General features: G+C 43.4%; 2 protein-coding genes across 2 annotated transcripts in view; both read left to right on the top strand.

Annotated features, from left to right (window-relative positions):
* Nucleotides 1–9,643, top strand: part of asap2b (ArfGAP with SH3 domain, ankyrin repeat and PH domain 2b) — a 36,370-nt gene extending 26,727 nt beyond the window's left edge. The window contains exons 19-28 of the mRNA XM_078289797.1: nt 144–259; nt 1,012–1,079; nt 1,792–1,899; nt 2,571–2,853; nt 4,073–4,177; nt 4,978–5,302; nt 6,238–6,296; nt 7,572–7,639; nt 7,993–8,112; nt 9,207–9,643. Of these exons, the coding sequence (XP_078145923.1) occupies nt 144–259; nt 1,012–1,079; nt 1,792–1,899; nt 2,571–2,853; nt 4,073–4,177; nt 4,978–5,302; nt 6,238–6,296; nt 7,572–7,639; nt 7,993–8,112; nt 9,207–9,281 (1,327 nt within the window). The 3' untranslated portion in view covers nt 9,282–9,643. The remainder of the gene's footprint in view (nt 1–143; nt 260–1,011; nt 1,080–1,791; nt 1,900–2,570; nt 2,854–4,072; nt 4,178–4,977; nt 5,303–6,237; nt 6,297–7,571; nt 7,640–7,992; nt 8,113–9,206) is intronic.
* A 740-nt stretch (nt 9,644–10,383) lies between these two features.
* On the top strand, nt 10,384–23,739 carry cpsf3 (cleavage and polyadenylation specific factor 3). The gene is made up of 18 exons (XM_071918267.2): nt 10,384–10,560; nt 11,473–11,536; nt 12,315–12,412; nt 12,745–12,873; nt 13,550–13,727; nt 14,138–14,227; nt 14,324–14,474; nt 14,663–14,838; nt 15,869–16,027; nt 16,510–16,656; nt 17,960–18,112; nt 18,664–18,772; nt 19,805–19,903; nt 20,623–20,717; nt 21,017–21,104; nt 21,873–21,939; nt 22,202–22,298; nt 23,318–23,739. Exons 1-18 carry the CDS (start codon nt 10,490–10,492, stop codon nt 23,417–23,419), a joined length of 2,073 nt encoding a protein of 690 aa, XP_071774368.1. The 5' UTR covers nt 10,384–10,489; the 3' UTR covers nt 23,420–23,739.
* Nucleotides 23,740–24,639: the final 900 nt, after the last annotated feature.

Genomic DNA, 24,639 nt, shown 5'->3' with positions numbered 1-24,639 from the left:
CAGAAGATGGTACAAATATTCCTGTGACAGTAGAATGATCATGGATGATAGAGAAGAGAAGGGAAAGAAATAAGAGCCAGTGGTAGCAATCTTCTTGATATGAGGTGTGTGTGTGTGTGTGTGTGTGTGTGTGTGTGTCACAGTGGGAACCTGGACAAGCAGACGGCCAGAGGAAGCACAGCGCTGCACTACTGCTGCCTGACGGACAACAGCGAGTGTCTCAAACTGCTGCTGAGAGGAAAAGCTTCAGTCACCATCAGTAAGTTCAGTTCACTACAGGGCAGGAAGTGAACAAAACTGCTGAGTCACTACGTTCAGCAGCCATCTTAACTGTTTATCAGCCACCTTAGAATAGAGCAGGACTTCAAATGGTGATTGGTTACCAGCAGAGTAAACCAACAGAGGGATAACTTGACATTTTGAATTTTAGTTGGTTACTTTTCACTTGTTTGTATGTATTTTTTCACTTATTATTCCTCACTTGTCGTTTACTACATCTATCCTTCACTCTCCATAAAACAGATTTTTAGCCTCGCTAGCATTAGCCATTTAAGCTAAAGGTATTCCTCTCAGGGTTTTGGGCTTTAGTCCAGAAAGTCGATTAGAGCTGCCGTCTCTAAACCGTTTCCAATAAGACGTCATTCACATTCTAGCCAGTGAGAATAATGTTAGACTAGCCCAGTTTGAGAATTACTAGCCATTTCCATTCCTTGCCCACATAACAGAGGTGATAGGCTGGCTCAAATTTCCAAAACGTGTCGCTACATATCCATTTTGTAGAAAAAAACAATCATTACCTCACATTAATCATTCAGTATCTCTAAACTCTGGAGGATTCAGTCTGTGTCTCATTTAGTCAACCAGGTTCTGAAGTTCCCTGCTCTCCTTTAGAAAGTACCGTCATTTGGTTTAATGTTGGGCTGTCAATCATTTTGTAAGAGTTCCTGCTGAATGATGGATGTCTCATTTTAGACTGAACCTCTTCATTTCCCCGCTGGTTTGTCTCCACAGTGAACGAAGCGGGAGAAACGCCGCTGGACATCGCCAAGCGGCTTCGCCACACGCAGTGTGAGGAACTGGTAAGACTTCCTGTTTACAGCAGGATGTGGTTTCATCTGGATGAGGAGGTTTGAACTGGAGAAGACAGATAATGTTTTGTTTTCATTCAGTTTCTGTTGTCCAGTTGAGTTTTGAGTTTGTTTTGAGATGAGCTGGAGAGAAGCCCTTTATTGTTTTATGTATCTCTATAAGTTATTTCTTGGCCTTATGATTTATTATTTTACATGTGGAACTAAACAAACCCGAGCTGAACTAACCTGAATTCAACTGAGCTGAACTGAATCAAATTGAACTAAACCAATCTAAGCCGAGCTAAACTAAGTTGAACTGACGTAATGTAAACTAAATTAAAGCAAAGTGAAATTTAACTACACTAAAATTAAGTGAACTAAACTAGGCTAAACTAAGATAAGCAAAGCTAACCCAAACTAAGCTGCTAAGATAAACTAAACTAAACTGAACCAAAACAGTAAATACAGTAAATTAAACTATGCTATACTACAATTAACTATAGAGTAAAATGAAGTGAAATAAACTAACTAACATAAGATAAGATCTAAGATAAGATAAGCAAAGCTAAGCTAGGTTAAGCTAGGCTAACCTAAACTGGGTGTAGCCTGTTTCTATTCTTTTGTTCCTGTTGTGTATCATTATTTGCTGCTGCAACAGTCTAACTTCATTAAAGCTTCATCTTGTTTAGTGTTGTTTAATATTGTTGTGTGTGTGTTTCAGCTGACTCAGGCGCAGACGGGGAAGTTTAATGTTCACGTTCACGTTGAGTACGAGTGGCGGCTCCGAAATGAGGACCTGGATGAGAGCGAGGACGAGATGGAGGACAAGGTGGGCTGGTTTTACCTCCTGAACCCCCTCTACTGCAGCGGTGGCTGGTGGTTAGACAGACCGTCCCGTAACAGAAAGGTCACAGGTTCGATCCCTGTAACAGCCAACATGTCCATCCATGGGTCCTGCTGAAGTGAAGCGCTACCTGCTGACTCACTGGACATCACAATGAGAACGAGCATCCGTTAAATACTTTCTGTCGCATTTTAATGTTTAAAGTCACAATGAAACAGCGTTTTGAGAGCATCTGCTATCCTTAATGTGATGTATTTCCTGTTGAAACAGGATGTTGGGGCGGGACATAACACAGGGAGGGATCATTCAAAAGTGTAAACCAATGGGAGATCAGTTAGGGAGAGAAAGGCAGTTTGATTGGATGGGAGGGGCGGGACTTTTCAAAAATCTGAGATGTTTTATTGGTTGGAAGGAGAAGTCATGGGGTTTTGATATAAAAATACAAGATAGGTGTAGTTTATGACATGGAAAATTAGGTGAAGAACAAGGTGAAAAAGTTGTTTATCATTTGATTGTGACTTTAACGCTGCGTCATTTTTATTGATGTGTGCAAAAGTCATGACATAATTCAAATTCAAATGCAAAAACCCAGTTTGCATTTTCATTTTCAAGTTTAGGTATGTATGCCAAATCCTCTCCTCTCCTCTCCTCTGCAGCCCATCCCTCAGCGGCGGGAGGAGCGTCCGGTCAGCTGTTTCGTGCCGGGGGGCGGCGGCGGGGGCGGCGGCGGTGGCCCCCCCCCCGGCCTGGGGGCCCTGGCCCGGGACGCCGCCTGCCTGGCCCGGGACAAGCAGAGGTCTCAGATTCCCAGCATGATCAGTAACGAGACGTACGGCACCATGCTGGACCTCGGCCCTCCTCTTCTTGCTCCACCAGCAGCGCCGGGGCCGCCGCCGCCACCACCCAACCCCCCGCTGCCGCCCAGAGCCCCCAACAAAGGTCAGAGGGGGGGGGGCGGTTTGGTTCTGGTTTAGCTCCAGTGCTGAAACTGTTCCTATTTAGGAGCTCATTTACATTTGAAGCTGATCCATGTAACGCGTATCAGTTTAATATTTTTATTCAAAATCCTAAACGGAAAAATTTAAAATTTTGTGCAATGTTTTTGTCTCAATTTGTTGCCCCTTTTTTTTATTCGTATTTCTTTTGAATGAATGAAAATCTAAATGTTGGACTCAGACAGTCTACTGGGGTATTTTACTGTCCAGACCAAAGCGACAGCCAGACTTGCATCTTATTGGTCAGCGGGACACATTGCACCACCTAACTTTGTGTGCAAATCTGTGCAATTTTAGAATTTTTGTTTTTTCATTTGAAAAAAAAAATCGAAATTATTACAGTTTAGACACTAAACTGGAGCAGAAAACTAAAGGATCTAGATAAATGTTCAATAAAATATAATAAGTGTCTTCATGGTGCTAATACATTTTCTGCTAGCTAGAAAGAATTCTCACTGCGATGACAGGTGGAGGATAGATGGAGGATAGATGGAGGATAGATGGAGGACAGATGGAGGATAGATGGAGGATAGATGGAGGACAGGTGGAGGATAGATGGAGGATAGATGGAGGACAGATGGAGGATAGATGGAGGATAGATGGAGGACAGGTGGAGGATAGATGGAGGACAGGTGGAGGACAGGTGGAGGATAGATGGAGGATAGATGGAGGACAGATGGAGGATAGATGGAGGACAGGTGGAGGACAGGTGGAGGATAGATGGAGGACAGGTGGAGGATAGATGGAGGACAGATGGAGGACAGGTGGAGGACAGGTGGAGGATAGATGGAGGACAGGTGGAGGATAGATAGAGGACAGGTGGAGGATAGATGGAGGACAGGTGGAGGATGTGGGACAGGTGGAGGATAGATGGAGGACAGGTGGAGGATAGATGGAGGACAGGTGGAGGATAGACGGAGGACAGGTGGAGGATGTGGGACAGATGGAGGATAGATGGAGGACAGGTGGAGGACAGATGGAGGACAGGTGGAGGATAGATGGAGGACAGGTGGAGGACAGATGGAGGACAGGTGGAGGATGTGGGATAGATGGAGGACAGGTGGAGGACAGATGGAGGACAGGTGGAGGATGTGGGACAGATGGAGGACAGGTGGAGGATGTGGGACAGCTGATGGTAGTAGTGTGACTCTGTCTCCATGCAGGAGCGGGACACAACAAGCCCGTTGCCATGGAGACGGTAAGACGGCAGCGGTCGTCCTCTGACCCCCCCGCCCCTCACGCCCCCGAGAGGAACAGCTCCATGTACGGTGAGTGTCACTTCCTGTTCCTGTCACTTCCTGTTCCTGTCTGCTTTACCTCCAGTCAGCAGCTTAGAACCAGGCCAGGCTCTAGAACCAGAACTAGGAAGATAACTAGAACTATAAACTGATTTAAATCGTTCTGAGTAAGTAGAACATCTGTGTTCCCACTACAACGATAACTATATAAACATCCAAAATAATAACTATAACTATAACTATAAACAGATTTAAATAGTAACTAAATCTTTGACCACTTTTGTGGGTTTGCTGCCAAAATTTGCCATCTGCTATTGGCTGATCTTGGGTGCCAGGTGATGTCACTTTCCATGGAGTACAACAGGTGGTGACATCACCTGGTATCAAAGATCAGCCAACAGCAGATGGCAATTATTTGGATGCAGAGACAACGATGAAACATTTTCAACCAATCAGATTAAAGTTGCAAGAAAGAAGGGGGCGGAGCTTTTGGTAGCTCACTGCAGCGATGCTTCGACTGCTGAGGAACTGATTGCAGAACTACAACTATAAAGTATAACAACCAAGCGTATGATAGGATTATATTAAATTAGATTAGATTAGAATAGGATTAGATTAGGGTCTATCTGAGGCTAGACTAGATTAGATTAAATTACATTAGACTAGATTAGACTATTTATAGTTATCATTCTAGATGTGAATGGGTCTTTAAGGTGAATTTTGGGTCCCGATGCAAAACTGGTTGAGAACCACTGCTCTATTATATCTGAAGTAGCTGTTTAATATCAGTTTTATTCCTCTGTGATGTAATAAATCTCATGTCCTCCCAGTCCTCCCAGCAGCTGCTGCTCCTCCTCCTCCTCCTCCTCCTCCAGTCAGCAGGAGAACCAGCATGTTGGATCCCAGGAGTCTGTCAGCCAGAAACACGCCCCTCCCTCCTCTCCCCCCTCCACCGGTCCTGGGCCCCCCGGTCCCCTCCGCCCCCCCGGTCGTCCCGGTCCCCTCCGCCCCCCCGCCGCCCGCCGCCCCCCCGGCCCCGGCCGTCCCCCCGGCCCGACAGTATAAACCTTCCCCCCTGCCCCCACCGGTTCCCAGCCACCAGCCCAGCCGGCCGCCAGGACCCAAGTCCCCCAAGTCCCCCAAGTCCCCCAGTGGGTAGGTACTGGTCACACTGGGTACACTGGGTACACTGGTCACACTGGTCACACTGGGTACACTGGGTACACTGGTCACACTGGGTACACTGGGTACACTGGTCACACTGGGTACACTGGGTACACTGGGTACACTGGTCACACTGGGTACACTGGTCACACTGGGTACACTGGTCACACTGGGTACACTGGGTACACTGGTCACACTGGTCACACTGGTCACACTGGGTACACTGGGTACACTGGTCACACTGGGTACACTGGGTACACTGGTCACACTGGGTACACTGGGTACACTGGGTACACTGGTCACACTGGGTACACTGGTCACACTGGGTACACTGGTCACACTGGTCACACTGGTCACACTGGGTACACTGGGTACACTGGGTACACTGGTCAGTTTCTGGAAAAAATTCGATTAGATTAGATCAAATTCGATTAGATTAGTAAACTTGACTAGATTGCACTATATTAGATTGTTTTACGGAGTTTCTGGAAACGATTAGATTAAATTAGACTAAATTAGATTAGATTGGACGAAACTAGATTAGACTAGACTAGACTAGATTAGATTAGATTCAATTAGTTTACTTTAGATTAGATTAGACTAGATTACTTTTAGATTTGTTTAGTATAGTTTAGTTTAGATAGGATTAGATTAGATTATTTGCTGAAATTTATTGTGTGAAATATTATTATATTGAAAGAAGACAGATGGCTGCATTAGTTTTATGATAATCTGGTGAAACAAACTGATTCTCACTGGAAACCAGAGGAAAGTGAAAAGAAATATTAGATTAATTGACTTGTTAAAATGGTGTGGTGTTTCCAGCTGATTGATCTGATCGGTTAATGATCTGATTGATTGGATATGATTGACTGAAGGTTTTTACAGTCGACCTGAACGAACCGATTCTTCTGTTCTGATTCCAGATCAGACAAACAGGCTCCGAAGAGACCGCCGCTCAGGACCGGATCTGTTGGCAGACCAGGTGCGCACACACACACACACACACACACACACACACACACACACACACTCATACAGCAAAAAGTGATAAACTTTGCAATTAATTTAATCTTATACTAGCCTTACTTCAGGATATTTCCTGAATTTCAGTTTTACTTGATTCATGTCAATATGAGTTACTTCAAGAAATAATCGCAAGACAAGGAATAAAATCTTTAAGAGAGTTTCTTTGTTTCTAACAAAAAAAGGTGAAATTTATTGAAAGCAGCAGAATGATCTGAGTCCAGAGAGATAATCTGATTCAGAATATCTTGAAATAAGCTTGACACAGTAAGTTAGTTATGAAATCAAATCCTCAGTGAAGTCTGTGTGATAGTGATGTTGCAAACAGCCGGTCTGTTCCTTTAAGAAGAGAAAACATGAACGTTTTGATGCAATATAATTGAGCAATAGATTTCCTCCGGCAGCAGGAGTGAAGCAACAAACCTGTTTTAAGACGACTTCCCTTGTTTTAAAGACATCCTGAAGTTTCATTATTCTGAACGAAAATGTAAAATTTATTGAAAGCAGCAAAATGATCTGGCAGTGCAGAGAGATAATTTGACTAAAATAAGCTGGAATAAGCTTGATAAGTCTGGATATAAAACAAATTCTCACACACACTGATGATACACAGAGGTGTGACCAAGTCAACTCTGCACGAGTCCCAAGTCAGTCTCGAGTCTTGAGGCACAAGTCTCAAGTCAAGTCCAAGTCATTAATGTCAAGTCTCAAGTCTAAATATAGAACAGCAAGTCAAGTCAGAACAAATCAAGAGTCCAGTATCAATTTAATATCTTAAAGAAAACTAAATATCTAGGACTTTTCAATGCAATATGGTTTTAATAGGATAAAAACTTGGTAAGAGCATCATGAGTTTGATTTCTATAATCAGTTTCAACTTCAATAAATTCAATCATTCCATACAAATTCAGAAAACAGAATTTAAATTCAGTCGTCCGCTGGAACAAATCTCATCACTTTCAATCTAAGTCATTTACACAAACACAAGATCTCAAGTCAAGACTTTAGAAACCTTTTCAAGTCATCAAAGTACAAGTCAGAGTCAAGTCCCAAGTTACCAGAACCCAAGTCAAGTCAAGTCTCAAGTCTTCTCTTCATGCAGCAAGTCAAGTCTCCAGCAGTTAAAACTGACCTGGAGTCTGACTCAAGTCATGAGTCAGACTCCAGGTGACTCGAGTCTCCAGCTCTGCAGGACAGATGTCATGTTTTGTGTGTTTTCTCCTCCTGTTTGCAGCTAAAGGTTCATCTCAGCCGAAACCTCTTCACAGTCCTCCAACTCCCAAACCCCGCAGCACCTTCCCCGTGAGTCCAGAACCCCAGAACACCAAAACACCAAAACCAGAACACCAGAACACCAAAACACCAAAACACCAAAACCAGAACACCAGAACACCAGAACCAGGGAGCAAAATACATTTTTGAAAATTAATGGATGGCCTGTTATTAAAGACAGAAAGTTTAATTCCCTGTATTGACGTATTTCTGAATGGGGGGGGTGATGTTTACCGGAAAGAGACGCTCTGTTCATTTTGAATTTCAAATCAACATTTTTTGTCATTTTTTTTGGCCTGTAGTGGTGAATAGGTGAAAAGCAACATGGGTAAAAAGGTAAAAAAACCAGCATGACTGAACCCGTCTCCCTGCTGTCTCCTCAGAAAACTCGGCCTCAGAGAGTGAAGGCCATCTACAACTGCTCAGCTGATAATCCGGACGAGCTGACCTTCGTGGAGGGAGAGGTGATCGTGGTGGACGGAGAGGAGGACCCCGAGTGGTGGGTGGGTATCCCGAACCTCAGGATGTACACGCACCGGCATCCTCCGAACAGGTTTACTACAGGAAACGTGTACATCGGTATCCTCCAACTGCAGCTTCACTACAGGAAATATGCCATCGCTATCTTCTAAACAGCAAGTTTACTGCAAAAAATATTAATACTAGTATTAGCTCTATAGCATTAGTATCGTCTAAATAATTTTACCGCAGAAAAAATACATCTTTAGTATTCTCGAAACTACAAATTTCCAGCAGAAAAGGCATCATCGAGTCCTCAAATCAACAGTTTTACTACAGAATCTCTGTGGGTTTGGGAGTGGAGGGCTGACTCCTACCAAGACGTTTCCACTGCTTATTTTTATGTTTTTATGTTTTTAATTATATGAAATCCTGAGTCTGCAGGTATTGCAAGACACAAAATTTGAGTTTCTCTCTGACGCTGATGGATTCTGGACATTTTAGGATTCAGTATCACTGGATTTGCTCAGTTCCAGTGTCAGGAAACATTTAGTACACATGGGAGAGGTCAGCTGTAGTTTAGCACAGACAGTCAGTCGGTCGGTCAGTCAGTCAGTCAGTCAGTCAGTCAGGCAGTCAGTCAGTCAGACAGACAGTCAGTCAGTCAGACAGTCAGTCAGTCAGACAGTCAGTCAGACAGACAGTCAGTCAGTCAGACAGTCAGTCAGTCAGACAGTCAGTCAGACAGTCAGTCAGTCAGTCAGTCAGTCAGACAGTCAGTCAGTCAGTCAGACAGTCAGTCAGACAGTCAGTCAGACAGACAGTCAGTCAGTCAGACAGTCAGTCAGACAGTCAGTCAGTCAGACAGTCAGTCAGTCAGACAGTCAGTCAGACAGTCAGTCAGACAGACAGTCAGTCAGTCAGACAGTCAGTCAGACAGTCAGTCAGTCAGACAGTCAGTCAGACAGTCAGTCAGTCAGTCAGACAGTCAGTCAGACAGACAGTCAGTCAGTCAGACAGACAGTCAGACAGTCAGTCAGACAGTCAGTCAGTCAGTCAGACAGACAGTCAGTCAGTCAGTCAGTCAGTCAGTTTCTGCAGGTCACTGACATCATGTGTTGTGTTCTCTGTTTTTCAGATCGGCCATATTGAAGGAGACCCGACCAGGAGAGGAGTGTTTCCCGTCACGTTTGTTCACTTCATCACAGACTGAACAGCCTGAACACTCTGCCCCCTACACACACACACACACACACACACACACACACACAGGGAGGTCAGAGGTCAGGGTCAGAGACAGAGCTCCGCCCCTTGCAGTGTCGTCTCCTGGGAAACACTCAGTTCCTCCAGGAGGGAGCGCATGCTGACTGTAAACTGCTGATCATGTTTGTACTGGAATATTTTAGAACCATTTTTATCATTTGAATATGCTGGAAAAGGGTTGCAGGGTAACTCCATATGATGTGTATATCAGAGATTTACTGTAATAGCAGGGAAGAATATGCAATCCAATTTGACTTTACTGTATGTTCATGTTCTCATAATGCACAGTGTCATTAAAACAGATTGAAACGGCTCAGTGTCTTTTGACTTAACTGTGTTCTGTTTTTAATGAACGACTTGGACTCCAGTCACAACTTTAACTGCTTGAGACTTGACTTGCTGCATGAAGAGAAGACTTGAGACTGGACTTGACTTGGGTTCTGGTGACTTGGGACTTGACTCTGACTTGTACTTTGATGACTTGAAAAGGTTTCTAAAGTCTTGACTTGAGATCTTGTGTTTGTGTAAATGACTTAGATTGAAAGTGATGAGATTTGTTCCAGCAGATGACTGAATTTAAATTAAAATTTAAGTTGAAACTCATGATGCTCTTACCAAGTTTTTATCCTATTAAAACCATATTGCATTGAAAAGTCCTAGATATTTAGTTTTCTTTAAGATATTAAATTGATACTGGACTTGACATTAATGACATGGACCTGACTTGGTAATCTACATTTAGACTTGGGACTTGACTTGAGACTTGTGCCTCAAGACTTGAGACTGACTTGGGACTCAAGCAAAGTTGACTTGGTCACACCTCTGTTCTGTATAAATTCTATTTTATTGTTAGTTTTATATTCTGTTTATGTGCTTATTTGCCTTGTTACCCTGCTGCTGTAAAGACCTAATTTCCCAGCGAATCAATAAAGTTTTATGTCATCTCATCTGAGGTCAGACGTGACCACACTTAGTACGGAGCTACACTCCGGAACAAAAATTACAACCAGTTTCACACGGATATATTTCAACTGAGACCGGAAGTGACGGAATTGCCCAGGACGTGCACCCCGCGTAGTGCCCGCTAACAACTTCAACTATAGTAGTTATGAATTAATTTATCTTTGTGAAAGATTTGTCAACTTTATGAGATAAAACATGGCAGCGAAACGTAAATCTGATGTGACAGTTCCTGCCGAGGAGAGCGACCAGCTGCTCATCCGCCCGCTGTGAGTTCACTACTAACTTTTCTTAACTGTTTAGCCCCGATGTGTGCTGCCTTGACGCCAAAGTCCATTCAGAACCCTGATAGTTTAATGCTGCCTTGCTTATCGACAAACATACATACGCCACTCGAGTCTTAAACGAATCAACAGGAGCCACTCTTAATTTCGGCATACATCCAATACACTAAGCAGTAATTATTTTAATAAAATGTAAACTTTTATAGCTGTTTCGCCTGTTTGTCCCGCAATCCTCTAACTCTTGAACACACCGTCGATGGCGGTAGCGAAGCAGCGAGAATCACTTTTATAAGTTGATATTTTATTGTTAGAAATTGATTCTTGGTGGATTACCTAAATGCCGAATTTACTATAAGACCCTAATAACTTGTAAAAGGCTGTAAGTCATATTCTACCGGGTACTTGCCTTTGCCGATAAGTAAGGTCGTTTTAAAGTGACAGATTTTCTAAAGGAGTTTGGCTTGACGGTGAAAGAGGGAACAAAGCCTATCCGGGCTGCTAACTAGCAAGCATCAGCATGGATGTAAACGCAGCTTCTTTACCCTCAGTATTTGTTGTGATTAGTTGGATTGCTAACTAATTCATTTGTTTCATCTAAAGTTGTTGACGAAATTGTTTTGTTTGTTTAATTAGTTTATTCATGTTCAATATTTTAACATCTTTCTTGCTCATAGTTTCTTAGATGATTTCCACTGACATAATTGGAATTGTATAGTAATCAGAATCCAATCTGCATTCCATCCTACTTAAATTGACCTTTGACCTCCTTACTATAGGTTGCTTGTAATACTGGTGATGTAGGATTTCTGCTGTTTCACCAGTCAGCAGGATAACAGTCAGCTGGTGTCAGATGCAGGTTAAACTGTTCTGATGTTTCTGTGTCTCTGCCTGCTTCAGAGGAGCCGGACAGGAAGTGGGCCGGTCCTGCATCATCCTGGAGTTCAAGGGACGCAAGATCATGGTAACAAACCACCTGTTCTACATCACATGGGATATAAAGACATACATGTGCAGAGTTCACTTCAGAGTGTTCACATAAAAACAAACAGGGGGAAAGAAAGAAAGAAAGACAGTCTGGTTACTCAGCTTATAGTTTGCACAGCAGCAGTTTAAATAAAGAACAGACAGGGTTTATTCATTTGTAGATGAGCTGCACAATTAATTGAAAACAAAATTAAAATTACAATATGAACTACTTCAATTTTCAAATCATATGATGCTACAGTTATTTTCTCAGAGGTGAACTCAGTTTTCTGCTGCTGAGCCTAATTTCTGCCTTGTTAATTAAATAACACATTGTAAAAAAAAACAACAACAACAAACTTTCAGTGTATTCAAACACAGCAAATCTTAAGCAACAACATCTCAGTATTAAAAATGTTTCTTGTTTTCTGAGAAATTGCAAATATTGAAAAATGTCTGTATACTGTGTACCAATTTATATCGCAATTGCAATATTGAGCAAAATGATCGTAATATGACTATTTGTCAGTATTGTGCAGCTCTACTGCAGAGTCAGAACTTGTCGATTAGTTGATCGACAGAAAATTAATCGATTACAATTTGATAAGTGATTAATCGTTTTGGTCATTTATCAGTAAAAACACCAAACATTTCCTGCTTTTTTCTGTTTCATCACATTATTAAATGAATCCTTTGGGGTTTTTTTGGCTGCTGGACTAAATGATTAATAATAATAATGAAGCTAATGTTCAGTCGCTGTGTTAATGTGCTCCCAGCTGGACTGTGGGATCCACCCCGGCCTGGAGGGGATGGACGCTCTGCCCTACATCGACCTGATCGACCCGGCTGAGATCGACCTGCTGCTCATCAGCCAGTGAGGCTTCTTCCTCTGCTCTGGAAAATATATTTTAATGAAATGATTTAAAGAAACCAAAAACCAGACATAAAAACAGTTGACATATTAAAAGTATAAGTTTAAAACAGATTATTAGACGGTACGAATATCTTAAGTATGTTAAAAGACAAAGCTGTTATAGATGTGGCTGTAGGGAGTTAAAGGAGAAAAGAGGAGTCATGTGGAGTTAAAGCTCATTTCTTCTGTCTGTGTCTAGTTTACATGTCAGTGGTGGTTTTTGACCTGCTGCCCCCCCTCCCCCCTCCCCCCTCCCCCCTCCCCCCTCCCCCCTCCTCCCTCCTCCTCCTCAGTTTCCACCTGGACCACTGCGGCGCTCTGCCCTGGTTCCTGCAGAAGACCAGCTTTAAAGGCCGGACCTTCATGACGCACGCCACCAAGGCCATCTACCGCTGGCTGCTGTCCGACTACGTCAAGGTCAGGTGGGTGAAGCCTCAGAGTCTGAGAGACGAACAGGAGCTGAAGGAGACATTTACACATGACATCATCATCATCATGTGTTTCTGTGAAGCTCAGCAGTGACAGAGTTACAGGATCAATAAATTCAATCATTCCATACAAATTCAGAAAACAGAATTTAAATTCAGTCGTCCGCTGGAACAAATCTCATCACTTTCAATCTAAGTCATTTACACAAACACAAGATCTCAAGTCAAGACTTTAGAAACCTTTTCAAGTCATCAAAGTACAAGTCAGAGTCAAGTCCCAAGTCACCAGAACCCAAGTCAAGTCCAGTCTCAAGTCTTCTCTTCATGCATCAAGTCAAGTTTGAAGCAATTAAAACTGTGACTTGAGTCTGACTGGAGTCCAAGTCGTGTGACTCAAGTGGGACTCGAGTCCAAGTCGTGTGACTCAAGTGGGACTCGAGTCCAAGTCGTGTGACTCAAGTGGGACTCGAGTCCAAGTCGTGTGACTCGAGTCCAAGTCGTGTGACTCAAGTGGGACTCAAGTCCAAGTCATGTGACTCGAGTTCAAGTCATGTGACTCGAGTCCTAGTCGTGTGACTGGAGTCCAAGGCGTGTGACTCGAGTCCTAGTCGTGTGACTGGAGTCTGACTGGTCATGTGACTCGTGTGACTCGTGTCCCTCCTGGTTGCAGTAACATCTCGGCGGACGACATGCTGTACACGGAGACGGACCTGGAGGAGAGCATGGAGAAGATCGAGACCATCAACTTCCACGAGGTGAAGGAGGTCGCCGGCATCAAGTTCTGGTGTTACCACGCCGGACACGTGCTGGGGGCCGCCATGTTCATGATCGAGATCGCCGGCGTCAAGGTAACCGCACCGCCGCCGCGCCAGAGACTAGAGACTAGAGACTAGAGACTAGAGACTAGACACGAGCCGTCTGGGTCTAGTGTCTGAATCAAATTTGGCGTACAATTGAGGGTGCTAAATATATCCCACAATGCACTGCTATATCTAGTAAACAACTGTGGACACTAGAAAGGTGAATGTAAACCATGATGCTTTGTGAACTGGAGGCAAAATGTTGGCTTTTAAAGGGCCATTCCACTACATTTTCTGCTCATTTTTTGCGTTATACCTCTTTAATGTTAATTCTGATAATGCTGCTAACTGTGTATTGTCGTGTGTGTGTGTGTGTGTGTGTGTGTGTGTGTGTGTGTGTGTGTGTGTGTGTGTGTGTGTGTGTGTGTGTGTGTGTGTGTGTGTGTGTGTGTGTCCAGCTGCTGTACACAGGAGACTTCTCCCGTCAGGAGGACAGACATCTGATGGCAGCAGAGATCCCCAGTGTCAAACCAGACATCCTCATCACCGTGAGTCCTGAACTTTATTTAAAATCCCTGTTGAGTCCTGTCAGAGTCGACATGTAACTTTATTTAAACACCTTTATTTAAACTTTATTTAAACAGGAGTCGACCTACGGGACTCACATCCATGAGAAGCGGGAGGAGCGGGAGGCTCGCTTCTGCAACACGGTTCATGACATCGTGAACAGAGAAGGACGCTGTCTGATCCCCGTGTTCGCTCTGGGCCGAGCGCAGGAGCTGCTGCTCATCCTGGGTGAGACCACACACACACACACACACACACAGACACACACACACACACACAGAGACACACACACACACACACACACACACACACACACAGAGACACACACACACAAACCAACTAGCACCCACCCAGCACTGTACACCCACCCTGACCCAGCAGTGTGTGTGTGTGTGTGTGTGTGTGTGTGTGGACAGACGAGTACTGGCAGAACCACCCGGAGCTGCATGACATCCCCATCTACTACGCCTCGTCTCTGGCCAGGAAGTGCATGGCGGTCTACCAGACGTACGTCAACGCCATGAACGACAAGATCCGCAAGGCCATCAACATCAACAACCCCTTCGTCTTCAAACACATCAGCAACCTGAAGGTCAGGAACACTCCGAGTCTGAACTGTGACTGAAAAGTCACGAGTTTGATCCCACAGCAGCTGAATGACCAGGAAACACCTGCTGGTTAACTGATGAGACCAGAGACATGTATCTTCAGTCGTTAGCTCCATGCTAACACTTTAGCATGCACTGATCCATCTGATTGATTTAGTGTTTAGATAATGTCAGCTTGTTAGCTAGCTAACCATAGCATCTGGTCAGCTAACATCACTGTCTTGTTGTTAACACATCTGATTAGCACACTAGCTAACGTATCTAGTAGCGGCTAGCGTTAGCGTGTTCACATTAACATCAGTGTGTTTGCTGCTAGTTAGCTAGCTAACAGTTTGTTCAGGTTAACTGAGCTGACTCTTCTCAAGCTACAACTCAGAGTGTTTTGGAGTAGAGACTAGGGCTAAAGACAAGACAGTTTACTGTGTCACAGTAACCAAATCCACCTTATCACACTATTCACTTTTACTGAGAACGTTACTGAATGGATCTACAGCCACACCACAACAAGCTGACTCAGCTGCTCTCTGCTTCTAGCTGCTTCATACAGATTTACACTTTATTAACTAACACACAGTTCTACAGATTTACACTTTATTAACTAACACACAGTTCTACAGATTTACACTTTATTAACTAACACACAGTTCTACAGATTTACACTTTATTAACTAACACACAGTTCTACAGATTTACACTTTATTAACTAACACACAGTTCTACAGATTTACACTTTATTAACTAACACACAGTTCTACAGATTTACACTTTATTAACTAACACACAGTTCTACATGTTCCTCCATCATGGAGACTCAGCTGGCTGAGAGCAGGATGCCAATAAAACTGCAAACCCTCTATTGCTTCTGTATGGTTTTTCGTATTAATATCTCTCTGCAGCCCTAAATGATCTCTCTCTCTCTCTGTCTCTCGCTCTCTCTCTCTCTCTCTCTCTCTCTCTCTCTCTCTCTCTCTCTCTCTCTCTCTCTCTCTCTCTCTCTCTCACTCTCTCTCTCAGAGTATGGATCACTTCGATGACATCGGGCCCAGTGTGGTGATGGCGTCTCCCGGTATGATGCAGAGCGGTCTGTCCAGAGAGCTGTTCGAGAGCTGGTGCACCGACAAGAGGAACGGCGTCATCATCGCTGGCTACTGTGTGGAGGGAACGCTGGCCAAGGTGCATTCTGGGAAACTAATGATGCCTTTTTTTGGCTTGAGAACGAGGCTTTTTAGCCTTCGGAGCTGAAATGGGAGCGGGGAGTTTTTGTTGCTAAACAGAGTCTGGGCTGGAAAGTGAGGTTTAAAAGCCAGAAACCTCAGCAGATGGGCAAGTAATGAATGAGTCTTAAGTATTGATCAACAGCTCTATCAGCCTAGATATATTATGTTCATTTTGTGATGTGGGACAGGACAAATCTTAGTTCATGCATCTTCATCCTAACTGAATGACAAACTAAATAAAAACAGCTAAATGGAAAAAACTAAGTAAGGGAAATACAGTTAATTCAAATAGTCCTGATGCAGAAAATGAAATCAGAACAGAAGTGAGTGGTGTTGAGGATGGATTGGGACGGTGTGTGAATCGTGTGTGTGTGTGTGTTTGTGTGTGTGTGTGTGTGTGTGTGTGTGTGTGTGTGTGTGTGTGTGTGTGTGTTGCAGCACATCATGTCGGAGCCGGATGAGATCACCACCATGTCGGGTCAGAAGCTGCAGCTGAAGATGTCGGTGGACTACATCTCCTTCTCCGCTCACACAGACTACCAGCAGACCAGCGAGTTCATCCGAGCGCTGAAACCTCCTCATGTGGTAAAAACACCTGCTTTAATCAATCAACCAATCAGCTTTCTCTTTAAACACACCTGCTTTAATCAATCGACCAATCAGCTTTCTCTTTAAACACACCTGCTTTAATCAATCGACCAATCAGCTTTCTCTTTAAACACCCCTGCTTTAATCAATCAACCAATCAGCTTTCTCTTTAAAAACACCTGCTTTAATCAATCAACCAATCAGCTTTCTCTTTAAAAACACCTGCTTTAATCAATCAACCAATCAGCTGTCTCTTTAAACACACCTGCTTTAATCAATCAACCAATCGGCTTCCTCTTTAAACACACCTGCTTTAATCAATCAACCAATCGGCTTCCTCTTTAAACACACCTGCTTTAATCAATCAACCAATCGGCTTCCTCTTTAAACACACCTGCTTTAATCAATCAACCAATCGGCTTCCTCTTTAAACACACCTACTTTAATCAATCAACCAATCGGCTTCCTCTTTAAACACACCTGCTTTAATCAATCAACCAATCGACTTCCTCTTTAAAAACACCTGCTTTAATCAATCAACCAATCGGCTTTCTCTTTAAACACACCTGCTTTAATCAATCAACCAATCGGCTTTCTCTTTAAACACACCTGCTTTAATCAATCAACCAATCGGCTTCCTCTTTAAACACACCTGCTTTAATCAATCAACCAATCAGCTTTCTCTTTAAACGCACCTGGTTTAACATCCAGACCAATCAGCTTCCTCTTTACTCAGTTTAAACCTGCAGCATGGATCTATTTTCTCAGAGACCGATCAGACCAGAGTTTTGGTCACATGATGCAGGTTGAGCATTCAGAGGCTGTGATTGGTCAGGAGTGATGGAGGAGCTTGATATAGCACATCAGGACTTTCAGTTGAAAGCTTCAGTATCATTAAATTACACATTTTCTTATCATGAAAACATAAAATAACGATATACGATTATCTACAATTAATTGTGCATCTCTATCCAGATAGCAGATCCAGGGCCAGTTGCAAAAGCTAGTTTAAGACCAGTCTAAGCCTTAGACTGGTCTTGAAAGTTAGCCCCTCCCCCCGGCTAATCTTGAGTTAAGAACTTTGTTGCTATGGCAACGAGTCGGCCTAACTGTCAGAGTGGGAAGTTTAAATACTGAAGCTGTTTCACACTGGTGTCTGTAGCAAGTTTGACTTAAGGTCAGATATAAGTCTAAGACCAGGTCTGTCTTTATGCAGCCGGCCCCAGATGCAGATCACAGTTTAATATCAGGTGTAAATGAGGCTGAGCTGTTCTGATGTGACTGATGTGGTCTCGGTCAGATCCTGGTGCACGGGGAGCAGAACGAGATGGCCCGTCTGAAGGCGGCTCTGATCCGGGAATACGAAGACAACGACGAGGTCCACATCGAAGTCCACAACCCCCGCAACACCGAGGCCGTCACCCTCAACTTCAGAGGAGAGAAACTGGCCAAGGTACCAGAAAACACCGGCTGGAAACGGTTTGTTGTCTTCTGCACAGCTGCAGTGACTTCTGGGTAAAAGCTGAAGTGCCAGTATGAACAAGTCAGACGCAAAACACTAGAACAACTTTTTGTTCGTTTCGAACGTTTGTTCCAAGGTTTTAACTTGCTATGAAAAAAATAATAATAATAATGTCGGCAGAGGTGTGACCAAGTCAACTCTGCTTGAGTCCCAAGTCAGTCTCAAGTCTTGAGGCTCAAGTCTAAATGTAGTCCGGTATCAATTTAATATCTTATAAAATATCTTACAAATCTCATCACTTTCAATCTAAGTCATTTACCCAAACACAAGATCTCAAGTCAAGACTTTAGAAACCTTTTCAAGTCATCAAAGTACAAGTCAGAGTCGAGTCCCAAGTCACCAGAACCCTCGAGCCCAAGTCACGTGAACTGTCTGTAGGAAAATGGATCTGTGTTTCTCATCTCTGATCAGTTTTTAAAGTTGTGCATCTGATTTCTGAGCCGCTGTGCAGTCCCGCTGATTCCCAGAATGCTTTGCTGCAGGTGATGGGCGGGCTGGCTGACAGGAAGTGTATCCAGGGTCAGAGGGTTTCTGGGATCCTGGTCAAACGCAACTTCAACTACCACATCCTGACGCCCTCCGACCTCTCCAGTCAGTACTCTGTGTGTGTGTGTGTGTGTGTGTGTGTGTGTGTGCGTTCAGTGGATATCACAAGTCTACACACCCTTTTAAATGCTTTGAGAGATTTATCTAAAAAGACTTACTGCTGTTTCACTGCAGTATTAAAGGAAAAATCCCCTGAAAATTTGTAACTGTTAAATCAGCTGTTGTTGATGTTCTTTTCATCTCAGGCTCCATTTAGTAGTTTGTTGTGTTTCTCTTCTTGGTGGATAACCGGCCAATCGTAGACGAGGTGACGTCACCTCCAGATGTTTCCAGCAGCTACAGTGGAGTTTGATATGAGAAAATGTTTCAGGATGTAAAACATCAGCGGTAAACGTCAGGTTTTGGTGTCAGTCCCTCAGAATCAAAGAGCGAGGGCTTCTTTCTAGAGCCGCCATTTTGCACCGAGAGACGTTCAACAATCATACAGGGAGAAATCCATCGTAGAAGAGGAGAGAGACCAGTTTCTCCACCACAGGAGCAGGAGAGAGACCAGAATGCACTGCAGGAGCAGGAGAGAGACCAGAATGCGCTGCAGCAGAGAGACAGGTTGGGGGTTTAGAGTAAGGGGGCGTGGCCTCGATCAAAGACACGCCCCAGTGTTCATGAACTAGTTGTAGTAGTAGTCTAGCTGGCTATATTTCTATGCTGTTACACCCACATTTAATTGAAAGCAACAAGTTCACACTCCGTCTCTGGAGGTTGTTGAAAGGCATTCTGGGAAACGTAGTAAATCAGCAACTGCAGTAGAAGTAGACGAGGCAGGTTGAGGGAAAGTGGGTTCACCATGACAATAAATTACAACACTTCATCTTCACTTCATGATTTCCACTGAACTGTACATTGTCTTCCTGTTTAATACTGTAATGATGTTTCAGTTTTGAGCAGTGTTTAGGTAGAACATTAGCTGGAAGTTTCTGGTCTTCCCGTCTTGCCGTGTCCCTGGTCCGGTCCCTGTGCGTTGCGTTCAGGGACCCCGGTCTTCCTCGCTGTCTGACCTGTGTTCCCGTGTGTGTTCAGACTACACAGACCTGTGCATGGGGACGGTGAAGCAGACCCAGGCGATCCCCTTCAGCGGCCCCATCTCCCTGCTGGTCAGCCAGCTGCGCAGCCTGGCCGGTGAGTCGCTGTGGCTGCATTTACTGTGTTTTATCTTACTTTGTCTATTGATTTTATTGTTTTTGTTTCAAACAATGCCAAAATGTGTTTACATGGTACATGATTTCATACATGGTGACAAGGTGGAAAAAAAGATGCAAAAACAAAAACGTCAAAAGAGCATCATCAGTTCTCAGTCTTTTGACCAAAATGTTTTCTGTTTCTGCACTTTTCTTTTTTCTTTTTGGTTTTTTACCTTTTATAATGTGCAAATTCTTTTTGATCTTCTACCTGAGATATTTTTTCCTTGTTTTGGACGGCCTAAAGGACGCACCAGTCATGTGTAGCAGCCAGCAGCTGCACTGGGCCTGCAGGTCTGAGCACACTGCAGCGATGGAAGCTGATGCAACACTTTTTGTCACAAACTGGCCATTTTGCCTGTGTGAACACACCAAATCTCAATTTTGTTTCTACTACACTGCCGTGTTAAGGTGTTTTATTATTATAATTATTATGACTAGTGCAGTGCCCGTTCGCCCCGCTGCTGCACAGAGCGCTGTTCGCTTGTTTATTCAAAGTTTATTAATACTGAACGTGTCGCCTGTCCTCGGGTCCCCAGCGACACACCCGCCAAGTGTGAAGTAGATCGGACAAACGGTTCTCGAGACATGCGAAGGACACACACACACAGATTCCTTGCTTTATAGTGTGATTATTACTGTGTGACCTCTGTGTTGCAGGAGAGGTGGAGGAGGTGGAGGGAGCAGAGAAAATCACCGTCAGGATCTTTAAGAACATCACTCTGGTTCATGAAGCCGGCATGGTGCTGCTGGAGGTCAGAGCAACTCACACACAGGCAACTTTCTGAGGCAACGGTGACGGCAATGTTGCCTCCCGGAATGAGTTCAGTCAGTCAGTGGATTCTCTGATCTGCTGAATCTGCTGATCTCTGATCTGCTGAATCTGCTGATCTCTGATCTGCTGAATCTGCTGATCTCTGATCTGCTGAATCTCACTGCAGCTTTCTGTTGCCTCTGTGTTTTCTGTCACGGCTCTAATAATAATTTAAATCTCAGTTTTCTTCCTGATGGAGATGGAACAGTGACTCTGGTTTGTCCTCCTGTCTGTCCTCAGTGGCTCGCCAACCCGCTGAACGACATGTACGCCGACGCCGTCACTACGGTGGTCCTGGAGGTCCAATCCAACCCCAAAGCTCAGAGATGTGAGTCGACAGGAGAAACGTTCTGCATGTCCAGTCTGAGCTGCTTCTGATTGGTTTTCTGCTGTTAGCGGCTGACATCATCACACTCATGCAGACATGTTTCATGTCTCTGACACCAACTCACATCATTGATAATGCATTGAGAAATCTCCTCAAAAAATTATCAAATCAACCAAATTTTTATTTCTGGAAATACCAAGTTAACTTACACAGGGTGTCTGCAGATATAATATCTAAATTTAAGGCTTTACAAAGTTTGAATATGTCTTAACTCCATCTTTCTCCATGTGATGTGAGGTTTCTCTGAGTCCAGAACAGAGTCTGCATCCTGCTGCTGTACTGGACACAGCTGGACTTCCTGTCTTCTAACTATTCATTTCCTGTTGTCCTTTTCCTTATTCTGCTCATTTATAGTTTCATAACTTTCATTAGCTGTGCTCCAACAAAAACAGGCTGCTTTTAACAGCTTTGTTTATAAATTAATTTGCAAGGAGCATTAAAAAGCTCTTAAAAATTCTTCAGTTTGACTTTGTTAAGCCTGCAGATTTCCTGTAATATCTGCCGTTTGCTGGAGGCTTTTATCCAGAACTCCTTACAGCAGCATGAAGGTTTACAGCGTGTTTAAAGAGAGTTGTGGAAGTGAAGGTGAAAGCATCGTCCTCTGACCCCACAGAAGCTTTCTGCTGGAGGCTGACGGTGTGGAACATGACAGGAACAGAAGTGAAGTGTGTTCAGCTCCACGCTGACGAGGTTTTGTGTTTGTTGCAGTTGTTGAAGCGAAGAAGGATGGCCTGGACATGGACGTGTTCGTCGAGAGACTGGAGCTGATGCTGCAGTAAGTCCTGAGCACTGAAAACACCTTCTGGTGGTTTGTTTTGTCCTGCCTGGGGTGCCAGTTGGGTGGAGTTTGCCACATAGAACAATACAACAGCTATGCTAGGAATATCTATATTTATATATTTCAGTATAACTCAGCCTAATGTGAAGCTTTGTGTGTGTGTGTGTGTGTGTGTGTGTGTGTGTGTGTGTGTGTGTGTGTGTGTGTGTGTGTGTGTGTGTGTGTGTGTGTGTGTGTGTGTGTGTGTGTGTGTGTGCAGGGACATGTTTGGAGAGGACTGTGTGGAAGTGAAAGGCGGGAAGCGGCTGAGCGTGACGGTGGACGGCGTCACCGCTCACATCGACCCGCTCACCAGAGTGAGTACAAACACTTTAAAACCATCTGTTAAAGTCCTGATTCATTAAACTCTCCAGTTTTATTCTTCCGGTTTTATTTTCTATTTATTGCCTGGCAGAAAGAAATTAATGTTTTTCCAGAGAGCATTTTTTATCCCTTGATGTTATTTTTAGGGGCATTTTATCCTTTTTAGGAGCAGTTTTACTGGGTTTTAGTCTAAAATACATTTGCATTGCATGCTGTCACATAAAGCCTCAGTTTACAGCAGTCAGATTAGTCTGGACTTGTTCTCCCTGCTGGCAGCAGAATGTTCCAGAAGACTCTCAGTCTGTCTGTCTGTCTTCACCTCCTGTCGGCTGCTGCGGTGTTTCTGCTGTCGTCAGTTTCTGCCGCTTCAGGCTGTGAACTCGCTTGTTTTCTGATCCAAAAACAACTCACTCTTTCACACATTCTTTCCCAGAATGCACTGGAAAGAATCACCATAGGCTCATAAGAAATAAGAAATGTGATGCAAAAGGGGTACTCCTGCTTATTTTTTGCCCCCTCATTTTTAATTTCACTTAATTTGATAAACTTCAAAGAGGTCCCGTTACTTTCTGACCCGGGTGCCTGGGGACTCTGGCTTATAAAAAAATATGGTAACACTTTACAATAAGGGTACACTAAGTTAAGGGTTAGTTAATGCTTAATAAGGGTTAGTTCATGCTTAATAAGCATTAACTAACCCTGACTATTGACTATGACTATTAAATAATGTATAAATTAATACCTTAGTTAACATGAACACCATTAGTAAATGATTACCAGACACATTAGTTAACTGTTAATTAAGGGTTAGTTAATGCTTATTAAGCATTAACTAACCCTTAATTAATGTACCCTTATTGTAAAGTGTTACCAAACATAGTTTTATATTGGAACTGTATGAGGAGATCAGTTCTATGTTGTTCGATGCACTTCCCACTGATCACCTAATGCCCCGGTACCTGTCTGCTGACCCCTGACCTCTGACCCCTGCCCCCCGCCCCTCCTCTCTCAGACGGTGGAGTGCGACGAGGGCAGCTCAGACGACGAGTCGCTGAAGGAGATGGTGGAAGTCGCCGTGCAGCGGCTCTACGAAGCTCTCAACCCCGTCTTCTGACCGGCCACGCCCACTCTGTGATGTCATCACCGCTCAGCTCTCCGGCGTCTGTGTTCCTGTCTGCAGGGAGCGACCGTCTGTATGAGCTGATGTGGAGGTTCATGGACATAAAACCTTTTCCTGTTTCATTCCTGTTTTCCTTTAACAAAGACGGACTCTTTGTTTAAAACGCGATTCCAAAGGAATCTCCTCTCAAACGTACTCTGAATCCTCGGTCGATAGCTTTTGTACTTGTATTTGTAATATCTAGAAAACAAATGTCAATGCAAAATTAATTTCCTTATGTTGAAAATAAAGGTCAGCGTTTGGCAGTGACTGCAGAGTATTTTGGAGTTTTGTTCTGATTCTGGTTTCAGAAAGAAAAATGTCTTTCAGGTTTCTGCAAGTCCTGAAAAAGTCTGAAAAAAACTTAATTGGCATTTATCTTTAAATAGATGAAGGTTATGTTGGCTAACAAGATGAAAAAGTGTCCAAAAATAGACAAAATCCACTGGATTTGAAATGAAGAGTTGTTTCTATTTTTTTGGACGTCTCACTGCCTGGAAGACTGAAATGAATCAAGACGGACAAGATGAAAAAGTCGTTTCTTATTTCATTGTGACTTTACAAAAGCTCTTGATTTTAAAAGGAGGAGGAACAGAAAAGTAATAAAACGAGTAGAGGAACTAATTAATAGTAATAATATTCCTTCTGAAATAATACATGACTTTATAGAGTATAAAGTCCCATACAGATTATGTTAAAACGTATTGTAGGCCTTTAGAATTATTCAACAATAAATCCATGCACATCATGCTGTGTGGAAACTGACAGTAAACAGTTTATTTCAGACTCTGCACATCAACACAGCGGCTTCATCATGTATGGCAATAAAATAAAACACATTAAAGACAAAAGGTGGAATTGTAAATGGATTAATAATTACTGAACGCAAAACAAGACGTGATGTGCATCACAAAATATGGCAAATGATATAATAAAGATAAAGCAATACACACTGTACAGAGAACAAGACACAAGTGCATCACGCTGCATGGGAACAGATATAACGACAAATATCACAATAGATTTTAGTACATAATATTAAAAATACTTGTAGTGCATGTGAATACCACAGATTAGCTGTACATAAGGCACTGGTGATAGTGGTCAAGATTCAGTTTTCACTATTGATTGTCAATTAAAAAATATAAAAAACAGACTTTCTGAACCAAACTGAA

Source organism: Centroberyx gerrardi, chromosome 18 (genome assembly GCF_048128805.1).
Source record: "Centroberyx gerrardi isolate f3 chromosome 18, fCenGer3.hap1.cur.20231027, whole genome shotgun sequence".
In the NCBI taxonomy this organism is placed as follows: Eukaryota; Metazoa; Chordata; class Actinopteri; order Beryciformes; family Berycidae; genus Centroberyx; species Centroberyx gerrardi.
This window is presented reverse-complemented; position numbering and strand designations above follow the sequence as displayed.